This window comes from Myotis myotis, unplaced genomic scaffold (genome assembly GCF_014108235.1).
Source record: "Myotis myotis isolate mMyoMyo1 unplaced genomic scaffold, mMyoMyo1.p scaffold_m19_p_3, whole genome shotgun sequence".
Taxonomy (NCBI): Eukaryota; Metazoa; Chordata; class Mammalia; order Chiroptera; family Vespertilionidae; genus Myotis; species Myotis myotis.
Genome location: NW_023416335.1, coordinates 190,538,345 through 190,558,500, shown reverse-complemented (window position 1 = coordinate 190,558,500; position 20,156 = coordinate 190,538,345). Strand labels below are relative to the sequence as shown.

General features: G+C 37.2%; 1 protein-coding gene and 1 pseudogene across 4 annotated transcripts; one reads left to right on the top strand and one right to left on the bottom strand.

The window, feature by feature from the left end:
- The first annotated feature begins 2,569 nt into the window (after positions 1-2,569).
- LOC118652043 lies at positions 2,570-3,171 on the top strand (annotated as a pseudogene).
- Positions 3,172-5,826: 2,655 nt separating this feature from the next.
- Positions 5,827-18,531, bottom strand: CLEC7A (C-type lectin domain containing 7A). Of its 4 annotated transcripts, XM_036301366.1 has the most exons (6): positions 18,329-18,531; positions 15,813-15,911; positions 13,967-14,086; positions 12,770-12,921; positions 11,523-11,641; positions 5,827-7,243 (listed from the first exon to the last, which is right to left on the bottom strand). In XM_036301366.1, exons 1-6 carry the CDS (start codon positions 18,429-18,431, stop codon positions 7,111-7,113), a joined length of 726 nt encoding a protein of 241 aa, XP_036157259.1. In that variant the 5' UTR covers positions 18,432-18,531; the 3' UTR covers positions 5,827-7,110. The 4 variants fall into 4 exon arrangements, with proteins under 4 accessions (XP_036157259.1, XP_036157261.1, XP_036157260.1 ...); XM_036301368.1 differs by lacking the exon at positions 13,967-14,086; XM_036301367.1 differs by lacking the exon at positions 15,813-15,911.
- Between the last annotated feature and the right edge of the window lie 1,625 nt (positions 18,532-20,156).

Here is a 20,156-nt window from a genome sequence, read left to right as displayed (position 1 = left end):
CTTCTTGCTTCCCATGCCCAGCCCAGATCAGGAACCAAATAGAAGAGATTTGGTCCAGCTGAAATCAGTACCCAGAAAAATGGAGGCTTGGCTAACAGACCCTATGTCTAAACCTAGCCTAACAACAGGAATGCTCAGAGCCTTCACAGGGATGTAAAGTGATCCTTTTCATTAATATTTACAGTGTAAATTAAGATTATTGTTAAAATATTAAATTTGACAGCAAAATAGTTTTCAAATTAATTAAATTCAAGTTTTCAAATTAATTAAATTTGGCTATTTGAAATAAGTAATTATTCAAAAAGTATTAACAAAAATTTTCATTTCATGGTAAACATGCTATGAACCTAAAGCATGTTCAGGTTCATTTTTTTTGCGTGCAAAAAATTAATATTTAAAGCTATCTAGACTGCATTATAAAATTTCCAAGAAGTCTCCTAATTAAATTAAAAAAAAAGGGGGATAGTGGAAAAATATAGTGGAAGAATACCATATAAGGAAATAGATCCTGTAACTAAATTACATTTAGAGAAAAAAATTTTTCTTTTATAATGCTAATAGTGAGACACCCAGAAAAAACACACATTATGCCAGGGTAAGCCAGGGAAAGATCATGTTAAAGAAAAGACTCCAAGTAAGGTGTTTTTTTTTTTTCCTTTAACCTTTGGTCGAGAATATGTTTGTATACTTTCAGAGAACAGCTACAAGACCATGTGGATTCCTGTAACAATGGGTCACAGAAAGCCAGCCACAAAGACAGAAAAGACAGTTCAGAGATGGAGATGGTGGAAGACACCTTGCCATGCTAGCAGTCAGCAGCTGTGCGTCACTGCAGGGTGCCCAGGACCAAACCAGAGAGGACCGGACCTGCATTTGTCCACCATCCAGAACCAGCATTTCATTGCTGGCATGTACACATGAACTTTTGGACATTGAAACATGGACTCAGAACTTTTGGACATTGAAATTGGGACTTGATTATTTTTTAAAGAAAAAATAAGGGGGAGATGTGGGAAACTGTTTATTGCCTTCACTATCTGATAAGCATAGACAGAGAACTCCCCGAAACTCCCCGAAGGCTGGGTGCCTTTGAAGCCCTAGCAAAGGTCAGAGCTAGGCGCCACCTCTGTTTGTCCAGACAGTGGTAGCTGAAACTACTCCCCCATTTATTATTATGTAAATCCTTGCTGATGGGCTAGTCTGCTTGTTACTAGGGGGTCACCTGCCTAAGGGCTATGCTATGGGGGCATCCCAGATCAATAAAAGCTTGGTGAGGCCTGAGCACGAAGGAAGTCCTTTGGGACTTGCCGCCTGGTCCCCCAATATTGCAAAATTATCTCGTGTCTTTTTCTCTCATTTGTTGTGCGGCTCCTCTTTCAGATACTGAACCCTACTCCATGCGGGTCGTGGAAGGAGTCTCACTCAACAGTTATACAATCACATCCACAGATCTAAAAAAAAATGCATTTGACAACATCAGCAATAATTTATGATAACAATTCTCAACAAAGTGGGAATATAGGGAACATACCTCAACATAATGAGGGCTATATATGATAAAGCTGCAGTAACATCACACTCAACAGGGAAAAGCTAAAAGTGATTTCCTTAAGATCAGGGACAAGGAATTGAGAAGAAAAAAAGAAAGAAAGAAAGAAAGAAAGAAAGAAAGAAAGAAAGAAAGAAAGAAAGAAAGAAAGAAAGAAAGAAAGAAAGAACGCATGGACACGGACAACCGTGTGATGATTGCAGGGTGGAGAGAGGTGGGTAGAGGTAGGAGAAGGTACAGTGGGGATAAATGGTGATGAAAAAATAAAAGAAAGAAAAATAGATCAAGAAAAAGACAAGTTGTCTACTTTCACACTTTTATTCAACTTAGTACTCAAAGTCCTAGTCAAAGCAATCAAAAAAAAAGAAAAAAAAAAGGCATCCAAATTGGAAAGGAAGAAGTATAACTGTCACAATATTTGTAGATGACATGATACTATATAGGGAGAATCCTAAAGATTCCACCAAAAAAACAATTAGAATTAATACATGCATTCAGTAAAGTAGCAGGATAAAAAATTAATATTCAGAAATTGATTGCATTTTTATATATAAATAACAAACTAGCAGAAAGAGAAATTAAGAAAATAATTCCATTTACAATTGCATAAAAAAATAATAAACTACCTGGCAATGAATTTAACCAAGGAGGTAAAAGACCTGTACTCAGAAAAATAATTATAAGAAGAAGATACAAATAAATGGAAGCATATACCATGTTCATGGATAGAAAAAAATATTAAAATGTTTATACTATCCAAAGCAATCTATAGAGTCAATGCAATCTCTATCAAAATACCTATGGCATGGCCCCTCACTGTCACCTAGCGTGGGCGATGCCAATCCCTCTCCAGGCGCAGCCCCACCAGCAGTCCCAAGCACATTTTTCTGGCCCCTTCCCCCTGGTAAGTGGCTGGAGCTGAAGGTGGGCAGGGCCAGAGACAATGGAGAAGCCCAGCCCGAGACTCGGGACTGGACGGGGAGTTGCATGGAGGCAGTGAATAATAGCTCTTCCAGTCTGCAATAAAAAATGAGCTCGAATAAAACTACATTGCAAAAAATGGGAAAGAAACAGAATGGAAAGAGTAAAAAATTTGAAGAGGCAGAGCCGAAAGAATTTTTAGTGGAAAATGTATTGGCCTGATGTGTAGTGAATGGGAAGGAGGACCATTTCCTGAAGTGGAAAGGATTCACAGATGCTGACAATACTTGGGAAACTGAAGAAACCTTACATTGTCCAGAGTTCATTGAAGCATTCCTCAAAAAGCTGGTAAAGAAAAACACGGTACAAAAAGCAAGTCTTTATCTGACAGTGAATCCGATGATAGCAAATCAAAGAAGAAAAGAGATAAACTGATAAACTAAGTGGCTTTGCCAGAGGTCTTGGTCCTGAAGGAACAATTGGTGCCACAGACAGCAGCGGAGAGTTAATGTTTCTCATGAAATGGAAAGACTCAGGTGAGGCTGATTTGGTGCTGGCAAAGACGAAGTGTCCTCAAATTGTAATTGCTTTCTATGAAGAAAGACTAACTTGGCATTCTTGTCCCAAAGACGAAGCCCAATAATTGTTTGCATTGCTTCTTATATATATTTATACATATGTATAAAATCTGGGTCTTGTTTTTTTTTAATTTTATTAGTGAAGAAAGAACTACATTATAATGAAAATCAAGTTTGATATGTTTGTTTTGAAGTAGTGCTGGGGAGTTGTTGGGGCGGTTGCATCGATAGCACTGGTTACTTTGAACAAAAGCTTTCTGTAGTTGCTTCCTTTATCAGAAAAGAACATTTAATACCATGTTGTATTTTTTCCTCTGCATTAGAGAAACTTTTCTAAATGTTGGGAGAAATCTCCATAGTCATTACTCAGTCAGGATTTGTGTGTGCCTAAGGATCATTGTGGGTTTTTTGTTTATTGCCGGGGGCGGGGGGGGGGGGGAGGGCGGGGGGGGGGGCAAGAGAGAGCAGGTGTGTACACATATGTAAATGGTTTTCTTTCTTTCTTTTTTTTTTTTTTTAACCAAAACACAACTATAGATAAGCTCATGTTTCTGAGCTGCCATCACTTTCAGCAACCTAAGAAAAAAATCATTTGAAGTTAAATTGAAAATTTTTCCTGAAGTTTTTAACCTTTGAAATTAGATAATTTGTAATTAATTGGACAGTTCAAATATAATGTAAGCAGTTTAAATTGGACAATTTAAAGTAGACACATCAGAATCCACATTTACAATCATAAATGCAATTTTATTTGCAAAACCCCTGAAAGGAAAATTTTATCACTGCCAATAACCTCCTCTCCCAAATGAGAAAACTAGGCAAACCCTGATGTGTTTTAATTAGGTAAGCAACACTAATTTAAAGGTTTCACCTCTTAAAATGTTCCTTTACAAGAAGTTGAAATCCCTGTGCTATACTGACTAAAAAATTAGGGTCAAGGAATGTGTGAGACTTCACTCATGGATACCTAATCAGATCGTTAGAGACCTTGGCAATTTGGGACCTGCTGGAATAAATGGGTGAACAAACTTTTTGTAATCCAAACTCTTGATCTGCATGTTTTCTCTTTGCTCCAACTCAGTCCTTACATGCAGGCTCAAGTCTCAGTGTTTGGGGTACTGGTTCAACAAAAGCCAGGAAAAACAACAGCTTTGTAGTAAACAGAATGTTACCCAATGTATACTGTTTACTTTATTGTAAATACTGGTAAACAGTGGTTAATAGTTTTATATTCCTTAAAAAAATACCAATGGCATTTTTCATGGAACTAGAAGAAATAATTCTAAAATTTATATGAAACCACAAAAAATCCTGAAGAGCCAAAGCAATCTTGAGAAAGAACAACAAAAGTTGTAGATATCATGCTACCTCATAACAAACTATACTACAAGGCTATAGTAATCAAAGAAGCATGATACTGGCATAAAAACAGTCTGAGATTGATGGAACAGACTAGAGAGTCTGGAAATAAACGCATGCCTATGTGGTCAATTAATCTATGACAACAGATCAAAATATACAACAAACCAAAGACAGTTTATTCAATAGCGTTGAGAAAATTAAACACATACATGCAAAAAATAAAAGGAAATTAGGCCATGTTCTTACAACATATAAAATACTAAACTCAAAATGCATTAAAGACTTAAATGTAAATCCCCAAACCATAAGACTCCTAGAAAAAATGTAGACAGTAAGCTGTAAAACATTGCTCTTAGTAATATATTTTCTGATATATCCCCACAGACAAGGGAAACAAACAAAAAAGAATAAGCAAATGGGACTATGTCAAACTAAAAGTGTTTTTACCCAGCAAAAACAAACAAACATCAACAAAATGAAAAGACAGCTTACTAATCCTGAGAAGATATTTGCCAATGATAAGGGGTTAATATAAAAAAATTATAAATAACTCATACAACTTAATAAAAAAAAGCAAACAATACAAATAAATGGGCAGAGGACCTGAATACAATTTCGCTAAAGAGGACATACAGATGGCTAATAGACATACAAAAAGATGCTCAAAATCACTAACCATCAGAGAAATGCAAATTAAAACCACCATGAGATACCACCGGTCAGAATGGCTATAATCAATAATCAACAAACAACAAGTGTTGGTGAGGATGTGGAGAGAAGGGACTGTTGGTGGAAATGCAAATTGGTGCAGCCACTGTGGAAAACAGTATGGAGATTCCTCAAAAATTAAAAATAGAACTACCTTGCCCTAGCTGGTTTGGCTCAGTGTATAGAGCGTTGGCCTTTGGACTGAAGGATCCTGGGTTTGATTCTGGTCAAAGGCATATGCCTGGGTTGCAGACTCAATCCCCAGTCAGGGGCATGCAGGAAGCAGCCGATTACTGATTCTCTCTCATCATTGATGTTTCTATCTTTCTCTCCCTCTCCCTTCCTCTCTAAAATCTATAAAAATATATTTTAAAAATAATAAAGTACATTATGACCCAGCAATTCTACTTCTAGGAATTTATTCAAAGAAATCCAAAACACTAATTCCAAAAGATATATGCACCCCTATGTGCATTGTAGCATTATTTACAGTAACCAAGATATGGAAGCAACCTAAGTGTCCATCAATAGATGATTGGAAGAAAAAGAGGTGGTACATATACAATGGAATATTACTTGGCTATAAAAAATCTTACCATTTGAGACAATAGGGATGGACCTTGAGGGTATTATGTTAAGTGAAATAAGTCAGACAGAGAAAGAGAAATACCAATTTATTTTATTTGTATTTTTAATTGAAAGCACAAAATAAACAAACAAAACAGAAACAGGCTCATACATACAGAGAACAGACTGAGAAGGGGAGTGGAGGGCTGGGTGAAAAAGGTGAAAGATTAGTAAGTACAAATTGATAATTACAAAATAATCCTGGAGATGTAGAGTACAGAATAGGAAATAGAGTCAATAATATTGTAATAACTATGTATGGCTCCAGGTGGGTATAGGATTACCAGTGGTATCATTTGGTAAAGCATATAAATATTTAACCACCATGGTGTACACCTGAAACTAATATAAAATAATATTGATTGTCAACTGTAATTGAAAAATAAAAGTATTAAAATTTTAAAAATGTGACTAAATAACCAAAAATGGAGAAAGCTTTCTTTTAAGAGCAGTTCCCCTACAATTACACATTACAGGAGATCTTAGTAATTAGAGATGTGGCAGACATATTTTCTGGGCTATTTAATTGAAAAGGGGAAAAAAGATAGAATTCCTGCTTTTTATGGAAGTGTTTGGTCACAATTATCATCATATTGATGAACAAAATAAAAAAAAAATAGCTCTGATTATAGTGAAGCTATTTTTTTATTTTTTTATTTAGCTATTCAGAATTATATTGTGCCTTCGACATGTTTCTGATAATGCACTGCTAAATGTGGAGGAACAAATCGCAGGAACACCCCATGGCACTTTTTAAGGTAAGAATTACTTTGTTATAGCCAGAAGTTAAGATCTCCTGAAACACCAAGGAATTCTGATTAATCCCAAGTAAATGCCAGGTCAATTATAGAATAAAAATTCAAGTTATGCTATACTAGCTCCATTAGAACATAATACTGGATTACCAATTGAGTTAACATATAGAAATCACAGTCTCCTTCCTGTCTCTCAGCTAAGATTAAAGTTGGCTGAGCTCTTTTGATATTTCCAGCATTTATTTTGAGCTCAAATACCTCTCATTTGTGTTTTGTTTTCTCCCCTCCTTACTATCCTATATAATAAAAGACCAGCAACCATAACAGTGTAATGACTGGAATGACCGATCGACCAGTTGCTATGAGGTGCATTGACCACTTCTCAGTCCCTTTCCCCAATCCACAGGCTCCAATTGCTGGATGGTCAACAAGGAACCACGGGGAACCGGGGAGGGTGGCAGAGGGGCGGGACTGGGGACTGGCAAGTGAGTGAAAGATGGCTAGGGTATTTGCAGGCTAGGCCTAGGGACCCTAACCATGCATAATTTCATGCACTGGGTCTCTAGTCTTATATATTTCACTCTGCTCCTCCATGTCAACACCCACATCATTATATCGACAACTTCTTCTCACAAATACCATATGAGGGCACACTACAAAGCTGGTCATAAATTATTGGCACATGAATCCACACACAATTGTGGGATGAGTTTTCCTGTGTAACTGTGCTTCTGATTTCAAACCTATTAAAATAAAATGCAATGAGATAATTAGAACAAACATAATACAGACTACTAGTCACACAATGCTGAAATAAATTGGTGAGGATACTAGTAAAAGAGTTCTGAAGTGTCTACACTTATTGGAAAAGGAGACTTGAATTTAGATTGTATTAGTTCTCAAATGACAACATATCCTTCATTATCTATCTATATATAAAAGCCTAAGTGACTGTTACAACCGAACAACCAGAACGATCAGAACGACCGGTCAACCAGTCGCTATGACGTGCACTGACCACCAGGGGGCAGACTCTCAACACAGGAACTGCCCCCTGGTGGTCAGTGTGCTCCCACAGCCAACCTCCTATGGCACCTCCCTCCTCCGGGCCAGCCAACCTCCCACAGCCCCTCCCACAGCACCCCAGTAGGCCTCGATACCCGGCCAGGTCAAGGGACCCCACCCATGCATGAATTCGTGCACTAGGCCTCTAGTTAAAGTATAAAAGTGACTAAAAAATGTTTTTTATTGAATTTATTGGGGTCACATTGGTTAGTGAAACTATATAGGTTGCAAGTGTACAACTCCATAAAACATCATCTGCATACTGCATTGTGCACTCACCACCCAAAGTCAAGTTTCTTTCCACCACCATTTATCCCCCTTTTGCCTTCTTCCACCTCTCCCCACTCCATTTACCCCCTGGCAAGCAACATATTGTTGTCTGTATTCTTTTTTTGTTTGTTTGTTTGTTTTGTTTTGCTTAATCCTTTAACCTTTTTCACCCAGCTCCCCAACCCCTCTCACCTCTGACAGCTGTCAGTTTGTTCTCATTTTCTATGAGTCTGTTTCTATTTTGTTTGTTAGTTTATTTTGTTTATTAGATTCCACATATGAATGCACTCATATGGTATTTGTCTTTTTCTGACAAGTTTATTTCATTTAGCACAGTACTCTCCAGGTCCATTCATGCTGTCACAAAAAGTAAGATTTCCTTCTTTTGTATGGCAGACTAGTATTCTATTGTGTAAATATACCACAGCTTTTTGTTGTTGTTGTTCATCCTCACCCGAAGATATTTTCCATTGATTTTTAGAGAGAATGGAAGGGAGATGGGGAGACAGAGAGTGAGAAGCATTGATGTGAGAGAGATATGTCAATTAGTTGCCTCCCGCACATGCCTGGACCAGGGCTAGGGGACTGACCCTGCAACCATTTAGACTGAAGGCTGACATTCTATCCACTGAGCCAAACCAGTTAGGGGCCTACCACAGCCTTTTTATCCCCTCACCTATTGATGGGTACTGGGTCTGCTTATGTGTTGTTCTTATTTTTATTTGTTTTATTTCATTTTTCTAAAGGTCTGCTTATGATTTTAAGAAATAGTACTACTTGCATAAAATTAAATAAAGCTTCAGACAAAACAGTTAATATTCTACAAGCAGTTCTTTGCTTATCTATCAAACTCTTTCCTAGAAATATATTTATCAAATAAAGCAACAGTTTAGTGAAATTATTATTGGGTATATTAGTGAGTAGATCAAGTAGAAGAGTTATTACTGAAAGGGATCTAGAACTGAATGAGGAATCAGAGATAGCAAAGGCCATTTAAAGAAGAGGAGGGGGGAAAAACCCTATGTATTTCAATGCCTCCTAAAAGCAGAATTATATTAGAATACAATGTAAAAATAAAAAAAGAATACAATGTCAGACAATTACATTAACTACCATGGGTGAGTGGAAGCATGTCTCTTGTTTTTTGTTTTGTTGTGCTTACTTTTTTAAATATATTTTATTGATTGTTTACAGAGAGGAAAGGAGAGGGATAGAGAGTTAGAAACACCGATGAGAGAGAAACATCGATCAGCTGCCTCCTGCACCCTCCCCACTGGGTATGTGCCTGCAACTAAGGTACGTGCCCTTGACCGGAATCGAACCTGGGACCTTTCAGTCTGCAGGCCGACACTCTATCCACTGAGCCAAACCGGCCAGGGCTGTCTCTTGTTTTATTTGCTCCTCAGTCTCCTGAAGTAGCAATACTAATTACTCAAGCTACAAGGACATCACTGAGCCTCAGGGTAAAAACTATAATACTCTTCATCTTGCTTATCTATCTTCCCTTGGCCCTGTGCTTGGAGGATTGAGAGAATTCTTCTGTAAAAAGGACTAGGCTAAGAGCATGAAACAATTTTGATCAAGGCCTCTGGGAGAATTCTGACCAGTGTTCTCCAAAAATCTTACTTGACATCCAAGAGATTTTTTAGATATGGACAGACCTAGATTAAATTACAGCCACCCAGAAAACCAAGGCATAGTAATGTATCAAAATATTAATTTTGAATCCCTCTTTTTATTTTAAATAAGAGAGCATTATTTCTAATATGAGAGGCCTGGTGCACGAATTCGTGTGCCAGTGTGGTCCCTTGGCCTGGCCTGCAGGGTCGGGCTGAAACCTCCTCTCTGACATCCCCTGAGGGGTCCCGGACTGCAAGAGGGTGCAAGCCAGGCCAAGGGACCCTACTGGTGCACATCCAGGGCTGGGGAGGGACATGGGAAAGACAAGCAGTTCTTTGCTTATCTATCAAACTCTTTCCTAGAAATATATTTATCAAATAAAGCAACAGTTTAGTGAAATTATTATTGGGTATATTAGTGAGTAGATCAAGTAGAAGAGTTATTACTGAAAGGGATCTAGAACTGAATGAGGAATCAGAGATAGCAAAGGCCATTTAAAGAAGGGGAGGGGGGAAAAACCCTATGTATTTCAAGGGGAGGTTGGCCAACTGGTGAGGGACTGCAGGAGGGCTCCAGAGCATGTCTGGCCCATCTCGCTCAGTCCTGATTGGCCAGACCCCAGCAGCAAGCTAACCTACCGGTCAGACCATCTGCCCCCTGGTGGTCAGTGCATGTCATGGTGAATGGTTGAGCAGCCTTAGCATATCATTAGCATATTATGCTTTGATTGGTTGAACAGCCGACCAGCCGACCAGACACTTAACATATTAGACTTTTATTATACAGGATATCTTGTCAGGCAAGGGGGACAAAAGAAAGAATAAACAAATGGGACTACATTAAACTAAAGAAGTCTTTACACAGCAAGAAAAAAAAAAAGAAAAAAAAAAGAAATCAAGAAAATGAAAAGGCAATTTACTAATCCGGAGAAGGTATTTGCCAATGATACATCTGGTAAGGGGTTAATATCCAAAGTTTATAAATAACTCATACAACTTAATAAAAAAGCAAACAATACCAAAAAAAAATGGACAGAGGACCTGAATACACATTTCTCCAAAGATCACATACAGATGGCTAATAGACATGAAAAGATGCTCAAAATCACTAACCATCAGAGAAATGCAAATAAAGCCACTATGAGTTACCACCTCACACCTGTCAGAATAGCTGTCATCAGTAATCAACAAACAAGTGTTGGTGAGAATGTGGAGGAAAGGGACCCCTGGTTCACTGTTGGTGGGAATGCAAATTGGTGCAGCCACCATGGAGAACAGTATGGAGATTCCTCAAAAATTAAAAATAGAACTACCTATGCCCAGCTAGTGTTCCTCAATGGTTGAGCATTGACCTATGAACCAGGAGGTCATGGTTCAATTCCCAGTCAGGGCACATGCTCGGGTTGCGGGTTCAATCCCCAATGTGGGGTATGCAGGAAGTGGCCAATCAGTGATTCTCTCTCATCATTGATGTTTCTATCTCTCTATTCCTCTCCCTTTCTCTCTGAAATCTATAAAAATATATTTTAAAAAATAGAACTACCTTATAACCCAGCAATTCTACTTCTGGGAATTTATTCAAAGAAACCTGAAACACTAATTCCAAAAGATATATGCACCCCTATGTGCATTGCAGATTTATTTACAATAGCCAAGATATTGAAGCAACCCAAGTGCCCATCAACAGATGATTAGATGAAAAGGAGGTGGTACATATATCCAGTGGAATATTACACAGTCATAAAATATTGAAATCTTGCAAGTTGTGACAACATGGATGGACTTTGAGCATGTTATGCTAAGTAAAATAAGTCAGACGGAGAAAGACAAATACCATATGATTTAATTTATATCTGTAATCTCTCAGAGGGAAGGAGGGACGGCAGAAAGAGATTAACCAAAGAACTTAGATGCATATATGCATTGCCCTTGGACACAGACAATAGGGTGGTGAAGGCCTGGGATGGGCTGGGAACTGGGTGGAAGAGGCAAATCAGATTCTTAACTGCTTGATATGCTCTTCCCTTTCTGAGCAAGGGTATGAGAATTTGTCTCTCTAGATACTTACAAGTTAGGAGAGAACTTTGAACCATCCTCCCAGAGCCATGGTCCTTCAGCCTGAGGGCGAGAGAGCCCTATCCAAAATGACTTAACAGGTTGGGAAGACACTTGCTTTACTATAAATTCCTGTAGGGAAACATAAATACAAATACATGTCATGAAGAGAGAGATAAATAGAGATGATAGAGATAGAAAGACAGAGAAGAGACAGAGAGATGCTCTTATAGACACCGTGAATCACCTTGGTGAAGGATGCATGTGTACACTGACATCAACCTCGAGAGAAGTGCCAATTCTTGAATGTCGCTGTCTCAAAAGGCATATTTCATTTCTTCAGAGTCATTTTATTTAACTTTCCACCAAAATAACTGTTTAGATTCATAGTGTAGAATGTTCCCTGATTACTAACCCTTCTTATAGGCCATCTAAGTGCTAACCTTCATTCATGAGGAATTGTAAGTTCCACCTTTTCTGTAAAAGTTTTTATGTCCACAGGGATCTCTCTCTGAATTCCTATCACATTTGTTGCCAATACCAAATATTTAACTTTTTAAAAAAATCCTCACCAAGGATAGTTTTTATTGATTTTAGAGAAGAAGAAGAAGAAGAGAGAGAAACATTGATCAGTTGCCTCCCATGTGCACCATTACCAGGGATCAAACTTGCAACCTAGCTATGTACCCTGACAAGGAATTGAGCTCGCAACCTTTCTGATGTACAGGAGGATGCTCCAACCAACTGAGACACCCAGACAGAGCCCAAGTGTTTAACTTTTAACAGCTGTTGTTTCTTTTTTCTTACAAATTACATGAGCATTGCAATATCAAGTTTACTTTTTTCACCTCTTTGCCTTTTCCAGTATCTTTTAAGGAATAAGTGATGTATAAATGTATATTATTATTGCAGCTATTTTTCTTAATAATTATGATGACAAGGGGGATAATGTTCTATCTCCAAATTTGAAAATTAAAATCCAAATCCACAAAAATTAGTAGTTGCTTGATTATTATAATCATGCAAACTTGCAGTGTATTCAAAAGGATTTGTTTTAAAATACAATGTGCTTATTTTTAAATTAATTAAAATGAAAAGCATAAATTATAAACATTACCCACTTAATGCATGCTCTTACTATAATTATGGAGAATAATAAATATCACTTTTTCCAAAGGAAGATTATCATTACCTGAAATCTATCTCTATTTTTCTGCTCCATATAGACTACAGATAACTATGATTGAAATCTACACTTACCAGTTCTTTTGAACTATCTATCTTCAGGAGATAAGAGTCCAGTTGAGAGCACTGTCTTTTACTTCCATTCCAGGAATTCAATGATGTGCCAAATAGGTAACAGCTATTCTCGTGTGCAATCCAGTTAGGGGGACAAGAGCTGGAAAGAACTCCTGGAAATAGAAAATAAATATGATGTGGTGCAAGCACCATCCATCCTGAGGACACAAGAATAATTAATAAATCACCATTAAAATATTTCCATTTCAATTCAAACTATAAGAATATGACTTTACAAAATAGGCCATATTAAAATGTCCCCATTCATTTAAAAATGAATTAATCATAAAAAGTGTTTTAGACAGTCAACCTTCCTTTCTCTCTTGTCCACAATTCCTTCAAATTCAGCATGAAACTCCCTTTCTTCATACCTCTTAAGGTAAATCAACTCAAAATAAATCATTGAGGTATATGGTAATTTCATGTTAACTTTTTTACAGGTATGACATCCATTTCAGAAGGCAATTTCCCAAATGAAAAAAGTATAAGAACAATTATTCACATTACAGAGTATTGATGTTTTGTAATATTAGCTACTTGATATAAATCATAAGGAAGGCTGGGTACACAGAAGGAAAACTGAAGTACAAGTGTTGTCATATTCAATTATGATACAATTAGAAGGTCAAGTATATGTAAAATTATAGTGAAATTGTGTGGTAAAAATTAATTTAACTAGAGTTTTCAGGAATATATCTATTAGGTCTATCTCTTCTATATGTGTGTCATTTAGCCTCTTAATTCTCACCAACATGTTTCCTTCTTTCCTTTATCTCTCCCTTTTTTCCTTTCTGATGTCTTATTTTTTATTCTTACTATATCACTATAAAATTTCAGTTCCCCAAAGGCAAATAAAATATTTTAAATTATAAAATCTCCTGTAGGCCTAAACACATAGACAGGGATAAATTAGTTACTGATTTGGAAAAAATATCCAACTTAGAACTGCTCAGCCAAGTACATGGATATTTATGATATAACTTCATTGTATATAAGACAGGGGCATTTTAGACTGGGATAATACTAATGTGTGCTTTCTTTGAATGCACAGCCACTGCATGTAAAGGTTTTCTCTTTCCCCCACCCTTCCAGGCCATAACACCAATAATTAACCTTCCTAAACCAAGAATTCCATTACTCATTTAACTTTGCCCTTGCCTGTGGTTGTGAGAGCCTTGGGAGAATCCACACTCTCTTCTAAAGATGATTGTGTGGGTTTTCTTGATGGAAAATTGTCATTCTTCAATGAGTTGCTTCCTGAATTGGATCTCCAAATACCTTCATATAGCAACAATAGTGACAAAAGGATTATTCTACTATGTTTGAAAATTTAAACTCCAAAATCCATATTTTTGTTGTAATATAAAGACTAATTCAAAAGAATATATGCATCCCATGTTCACTGCAATCTTATCTACAATAGCCAAGATATAGAAACAACCCAAGCAAGCGGGCAAAAAAGTTGTGAGATATACGTGTGTGTGTGTGTGTGTGTGTGTGTGTGTGTGTGTGTGTATTACTAAGCCATAAAAAAAGAATGAAATCTTAGAAGATATTATGCTAAGTGAAATAAGTCAGACAGAGAAAGACCAATACCATATGATTCCACTTAAGGTATATATGGAATCTAAAGAACAAAATACATGAACAAGTAAAATAGAAACATATTTTTAGATATAGAGAGCAGACTGATGATGGCCAGAGAGATACTTTTTTTTTAATCCTCACCCAAGGATATGGTTTTTTGTTGTTGTTTTACTGATTTTAGAAAGAAAGTAATGAAGAGGGAGAGGGAGAAGGAGAGGGAAAGGGAGGGAAGGAAAGAGGGAGGGTGGGAGGGAGAGAGAGAGAGAGAGAGAGAGAGAGAGAGAGAGAGAGAGAGAGAGAGAGAGAGAGACATTGATGCAAGAAGCATTGATCATTTGCCTCCCACACATGCCCAGAGAGGGAATGGAACCTGCAATCTGGGCACGTACTCTGACTGGGAACCGACCGTGACCCTTTGGTGCATGGGACGATACTCCAACCAAATGAGCCATGCCAGCCAGGGAAAGAGATACATTTTTTATTAATGATAAACAGATAACACATTGCTGATACAGAGGTAAAGATTGATAGCTGATAGATAAATAGATGATAGGTAGATTAAATAGATGGGAGGAAAATAACTTCCATGAAGGTGATATAGTAAAAAAAGGAAAAATGAAACAGAGAAGAAAGAATATTAAGGAGAAAGCAAAAAGCACATAGAATATAGTCAATTGGAACCATGATAAATTTGGAATAATAAATCTTCGTGTGTTTTTTTTCACATTTTAAAAATGAGAGCTCCTTGAGAACCTGCCCAGTACCTATAATGTAGACTGTACTCAATAAACATTTGATAATTAAATAATCTAATAAAGACTCTCTGAAGGCAAAATAGTACTTTATTGACAGTAGAATGCATGAGATATAAAATCTAAGGAGATTTATTCATCCATTACAAAATATCTACTTAGTACTTAGTAAGTGCCTCAGGTGATTTCTGCTATTACCCAATGGCATTTCTGTTAAAGATGAGATATAAAACAGTTTTCTTCAATCATGAGATATCAGAATAGCTTGTAGTCTTATTAGGGAATTTATTTTATTAGATAGCACGACTTTGTACTTTCTTCTTCACTTCCACTGGTTTCCTTCCATTAGTTTGTTCCAGAAATTCCACAGCTTTGAAACCAGGAAGAGAGTAGAGCGATGTAGTTCAGCGTATGAGTTTTGTAGACAGATTGCCTAAATTTCTAATCATGGTCCTACCACTGACTAGTTTATGGTCCTTAAAAAGTAAAATAGCCTGCCAGACTCTTACTTCCCTTATAAATAAAATGAGAATTACTAGCACCAATTGAATAGGGTTAATATACAGACTAAATTACATAATGCATGTCAAGCTTTTAAAAGAATGTCTGGCACATTATAAATGCTTGCTCAATATCTGTTGCTGTTAATCTACAGTAGTACTCACCCATAGTACCCAGGACTATAGCTATCACCAGTATTACCAAGCATAGGATTCCCAAAGTCACAGCAATGGAACGCCAAGGAAGAGATGCAGCACAAGGTCCTGATGGAGACAGAGGGAACAGGGATTGGATAAAGAAACAGGATGCTTGGCCTGTGTGACTCAGTGGCTGAGCGTCAACCTATGAACGGTTTGATTCCCAGTCAAGGCAAATGCCTCCGGGTTGTGGGCTCGATCCCCAGTAGGGGGCATGCAGGAAGCAGGCAATAGATGATTCTCTTTCATCATTGATGTTTTCTCTCTCTCTTCCTCTCCTTTCCTCTCCCTGAAATCAATAGAAGCATATTTTATTGTATATATAATTGATTTCAGAGAGGAAAGGAGAGGGAGAGATGGAACCTGCAATCTGGGCACGTACTCTGACTGGGAACCGACCATGACCCTTTGGTGCACGGGACAATGCTTCCTTCATACCCCCCACTGGGAATCGAGCCCACAACTCAGGCATGTGCCCTTGACTGGAAGTGAACCCGGGATCATTCAGTCTGCAGGCTGACACTCTAACCAGTGAGCCAAACCAGCTAGGGCAGAAACGTATTTTTTTTTAAAAAAGAAATAGGATGATGGATCATGGTACACTTAAATTCTACAATTCATCCAAATCTGGCAAATTCTAAACTGAATCATTAATCACTAATACCCTGATTATCTAGTTATCTAGGGTTAGTCTGAGTTTTTCCCCACCTTTAACATATCTCTTTGGGTTCTGGAATTGTAATTTCAGCACAGTGCCTTTATAATTATGCACTCCTAATTTCAGTTCTACATTGATGTCTGTAAGTCTTGATATTACCAGGATTCCTGAAATCCCACTCATTCTTAGAAGAGATAGCTTCATGTGGAGGAAATAGTACTGATTACTACGGGTGATCTTCCCTTTTTATGTAGGTATTTCATGACTTTGGGCAAATTATTTCTTTTTTTAAAAAAAAAATTATCTTTGTGAAAAAATGAGGTAATAATATTTCAAAGAATTATTGTGAGAATTAAGCAAGCTAACACATGGAAAAGCACGTAGTTTGCTAGTAGAGACTACTAGCAGATTATAGGTAACTCACTGTGTGTCTATTTATACATATGCATGAAAACACACCCACCTCCCTACCTCTTGCATCATCCAGTTTCTCCACTCTTCCCCAACAGGTTGCCCAAAAAAAGCATTGTGTAAGTGGTGAGAGCAAAATAATTGGGCAATGTGAATGACCAGAAAGCAGAAGAGAGCAAATTCTGATGTCAAACCTTGTGGATAGTCTTTTTCCTGATAACAGGGAACTCATTTTATGTGAGCATCACCACTCCAAGAATATAGTTTTCCCTTTAACGAAGAATAAGTAGTAAGAGCACTTAAGGGAATTGTCAGATAGGAGAATTATAGAGGAGACTAAATGGAAGAAAAAGATTTTTTAATGCTCTTCTCCATATTCCACTTCTTTCACATTTTCTTTAAGACTCATGGGTTACTAATAGGACCTTTTCATCTAATGCATATATTTTTCTTCACTGGTTTACAAAGAATTTCTTTTGTTTTTTAAAAACATCCAAACCCAGCTCTTACCACATACACATAAAAAATCAGGTTCAGTATTCTAAATCCTATAACTTCTAACTTCCCTTTGGCCTTTACCACAAAATCATAAGTTTGTCTTTATCTCTCACCTATCTTCCATCTTTTCATTCTTGTCTTTCTTATCCCTGATATCTTGATATGGTTTATGTATACACTTTCAGTTTTCTTTTTTTCTTTTTTTAAATATATATTTTATTGATTTTTTACAGAGAGGAAGGGAGAGAGATAGAGAGTTAGAAACATCGATGGGAGAGAAACATCGATCAGCCGCTTCCTGCACATCTCCTACTGGGGATGTGCCCGCAACCCAGGTACATGCCCTTGACCGGAATCGAACCTGGGACCTTTCAGTCCACAGGCCGACGCTCTATCCACTGAGCCAAACCGGTTTCGGCAACTTTCAGTTTTCTTGACCTCCATTCTACAATTTACTTCTATCAGACAAGTCACTCCTATTGAAATTCTTTCATCTTTGCAGCTTATCATACTTATTAACGAGTTCCTCGCTGCTGATCAATCTATTTCTGTAGAACAGATATTGTACTTTCTATCGTCCTCATAATTAATTTAAATATTAATAATTAGTCACCGAATGGTTGCTACAAGAAAGGCTTATCTTCAGTGACTTTGGAAAACCTTTTAAAATATATTAATATTTTAAAACTTTGTACTGTCTTTGCAATTTGTCTTTAAATCTAAAACTTTTCTAAAAAGTAAAAGTTTTTTTAAAAATAATATATATACATATATATGTGCATATATATATATATATATATATATATATATATATATTACTAAGACCCTTACATTCACAAGTCTTTCAAATTTTCTCCACTTGTTTAAGTGTCTTAGTTGATGGAATGAAAATGTGGAAGGCAGAAAGAAAAAATACCTTTCTCTGAGGACACAGGTATCTTGGTGATGCCTCTGGAGCTGAACTGTAACTGCGTATATCCATCTTCATCCAAATTTTCTAGCTCAGATCCGTATGCCATTGTTCCCTGGAGTTCCTCAATTGACACAATATTTGAGAGCTCTTCCCTCTCTTCTAAGACAATTGTCTGTGGACCAAAGAGGATCTATGAGGCAAGTCATGTGAGATATGCATTTAATGAGCTTTAACAAGTTGAGCTTAAGTAAGTAGTCCAACCAGTTATGCAAAAGCAGGAAATGAAAACTATGTTGTAAGTTCCCATTTATATCTTTAGATCCTGTTTCTGAGACTGATGCCTTAAAAAAATTATAAGGCAGCACCATAGACAGGTGTTTATTTCAGACCAAAAATAAGAAGCATAAAAAGATTAATATCTTATGCTGTTTTCATTACAGTCACAAATAAATTTTGCATCACCAATTGGCTTGGCCTATGTAAACTATCAAACAATTTTGGTACCGTAATTTTATCATTACTTTGTTTTACTATACATTCATTCATTTATTCATGTACTCACTCATTCACTAAGCATATATTGAATGCCCATCTTTTGAAATGGCAGGAGCTTGAATACAAGGATAAATGAAGAAACTCATTCTCTCATAGTGGAAACCTACAGATAGGTATATGAAGGATGCTATAAAAAGGTACATTGTTATAACAACAGAGACTAAACAAATTTCTTTGGGATTTGCCAGGGATTGATAATACAAAGTAATAATTATTTATTGAACAATTACTATAAGCTAAGTACTAGCCAGTGAGCATGTTTTCTCATTCAACCTTAATTTTCCAACAAGACCATGTGATAGGTATTATTTTTCCTATTTTTAAATGAAAAAGTTAAGACACAGTAATTTTACTCCCTTGCTCAGTTTTAAGAAGCTAGTAAAAATATTGAAGCAAGGAATCATCAAACTAATATCTACTCTTGCTGGAAAATGTATGATCTTTTTTGTTTTGCTACACTGCTTCATTCACCATTTCATACACTTATATTGCTAGTAACATTATAGAGAATTCTGGGACTGAAATATTATGCTAAATGTTTGATTTTTTTTTCCTGTATTCCAAGTGCCATAGTAATGCCCCCCCCCCCCAAATACTTATCATTGCTGGAAACTAGAGATCTACTCAACCCATTTACAAGACTTTGAAGCAAGTAGAATGAAGGAGGAATGTAACATTGAAGCAATGAGGACAGATTTCCTTCAGTAATCTTTCTTTCCTACTGAAAGAAATAGAGAAGAGGACCAGCTTGGATTGCATGCAACTTCCCCAAAACAAAAGGCTAGAGACTTTTTAAAGGCTGGAGTGTGCTAAGGAAAAGTTGCTGAGTGGCATTAAGGGGAGTTAATCCATGTGACTAGATCATGTGGATTTGTTGCTTATCCAGAAGAGAAAGAAATGTCTGTCCTTATGACAGGAAGCAACGGTACCTGTTGAAGCTGAGTGGTGCTTCCTCTGAAGTTACACACTCTTATCCTCCCTTCCACAGGGACTGGGAGAGTAAGCATTATCTCCCTAACTGCCTGAATGTTTGCATTCAAGGAGATGTCTCTAAGGTCCTTGAAGTAAGTTTGGGGTGGTGTATTTTACACCTTAAAGGGCAGGTAAATAATTTATAATGTGCACTAGAGGGGGTCCCTCAGCCCGGCCTGCACCCTCTCACAGTCTGGGAGCCCTTGGGGGATGTCCGCCTGCTGGCTTAGGCCAACTCCCCATGAGTCCAGCTTCTGGCTGAGCAGCTCTCCCCCTGTGGGAGCACACTGACCACCAGGGGGCA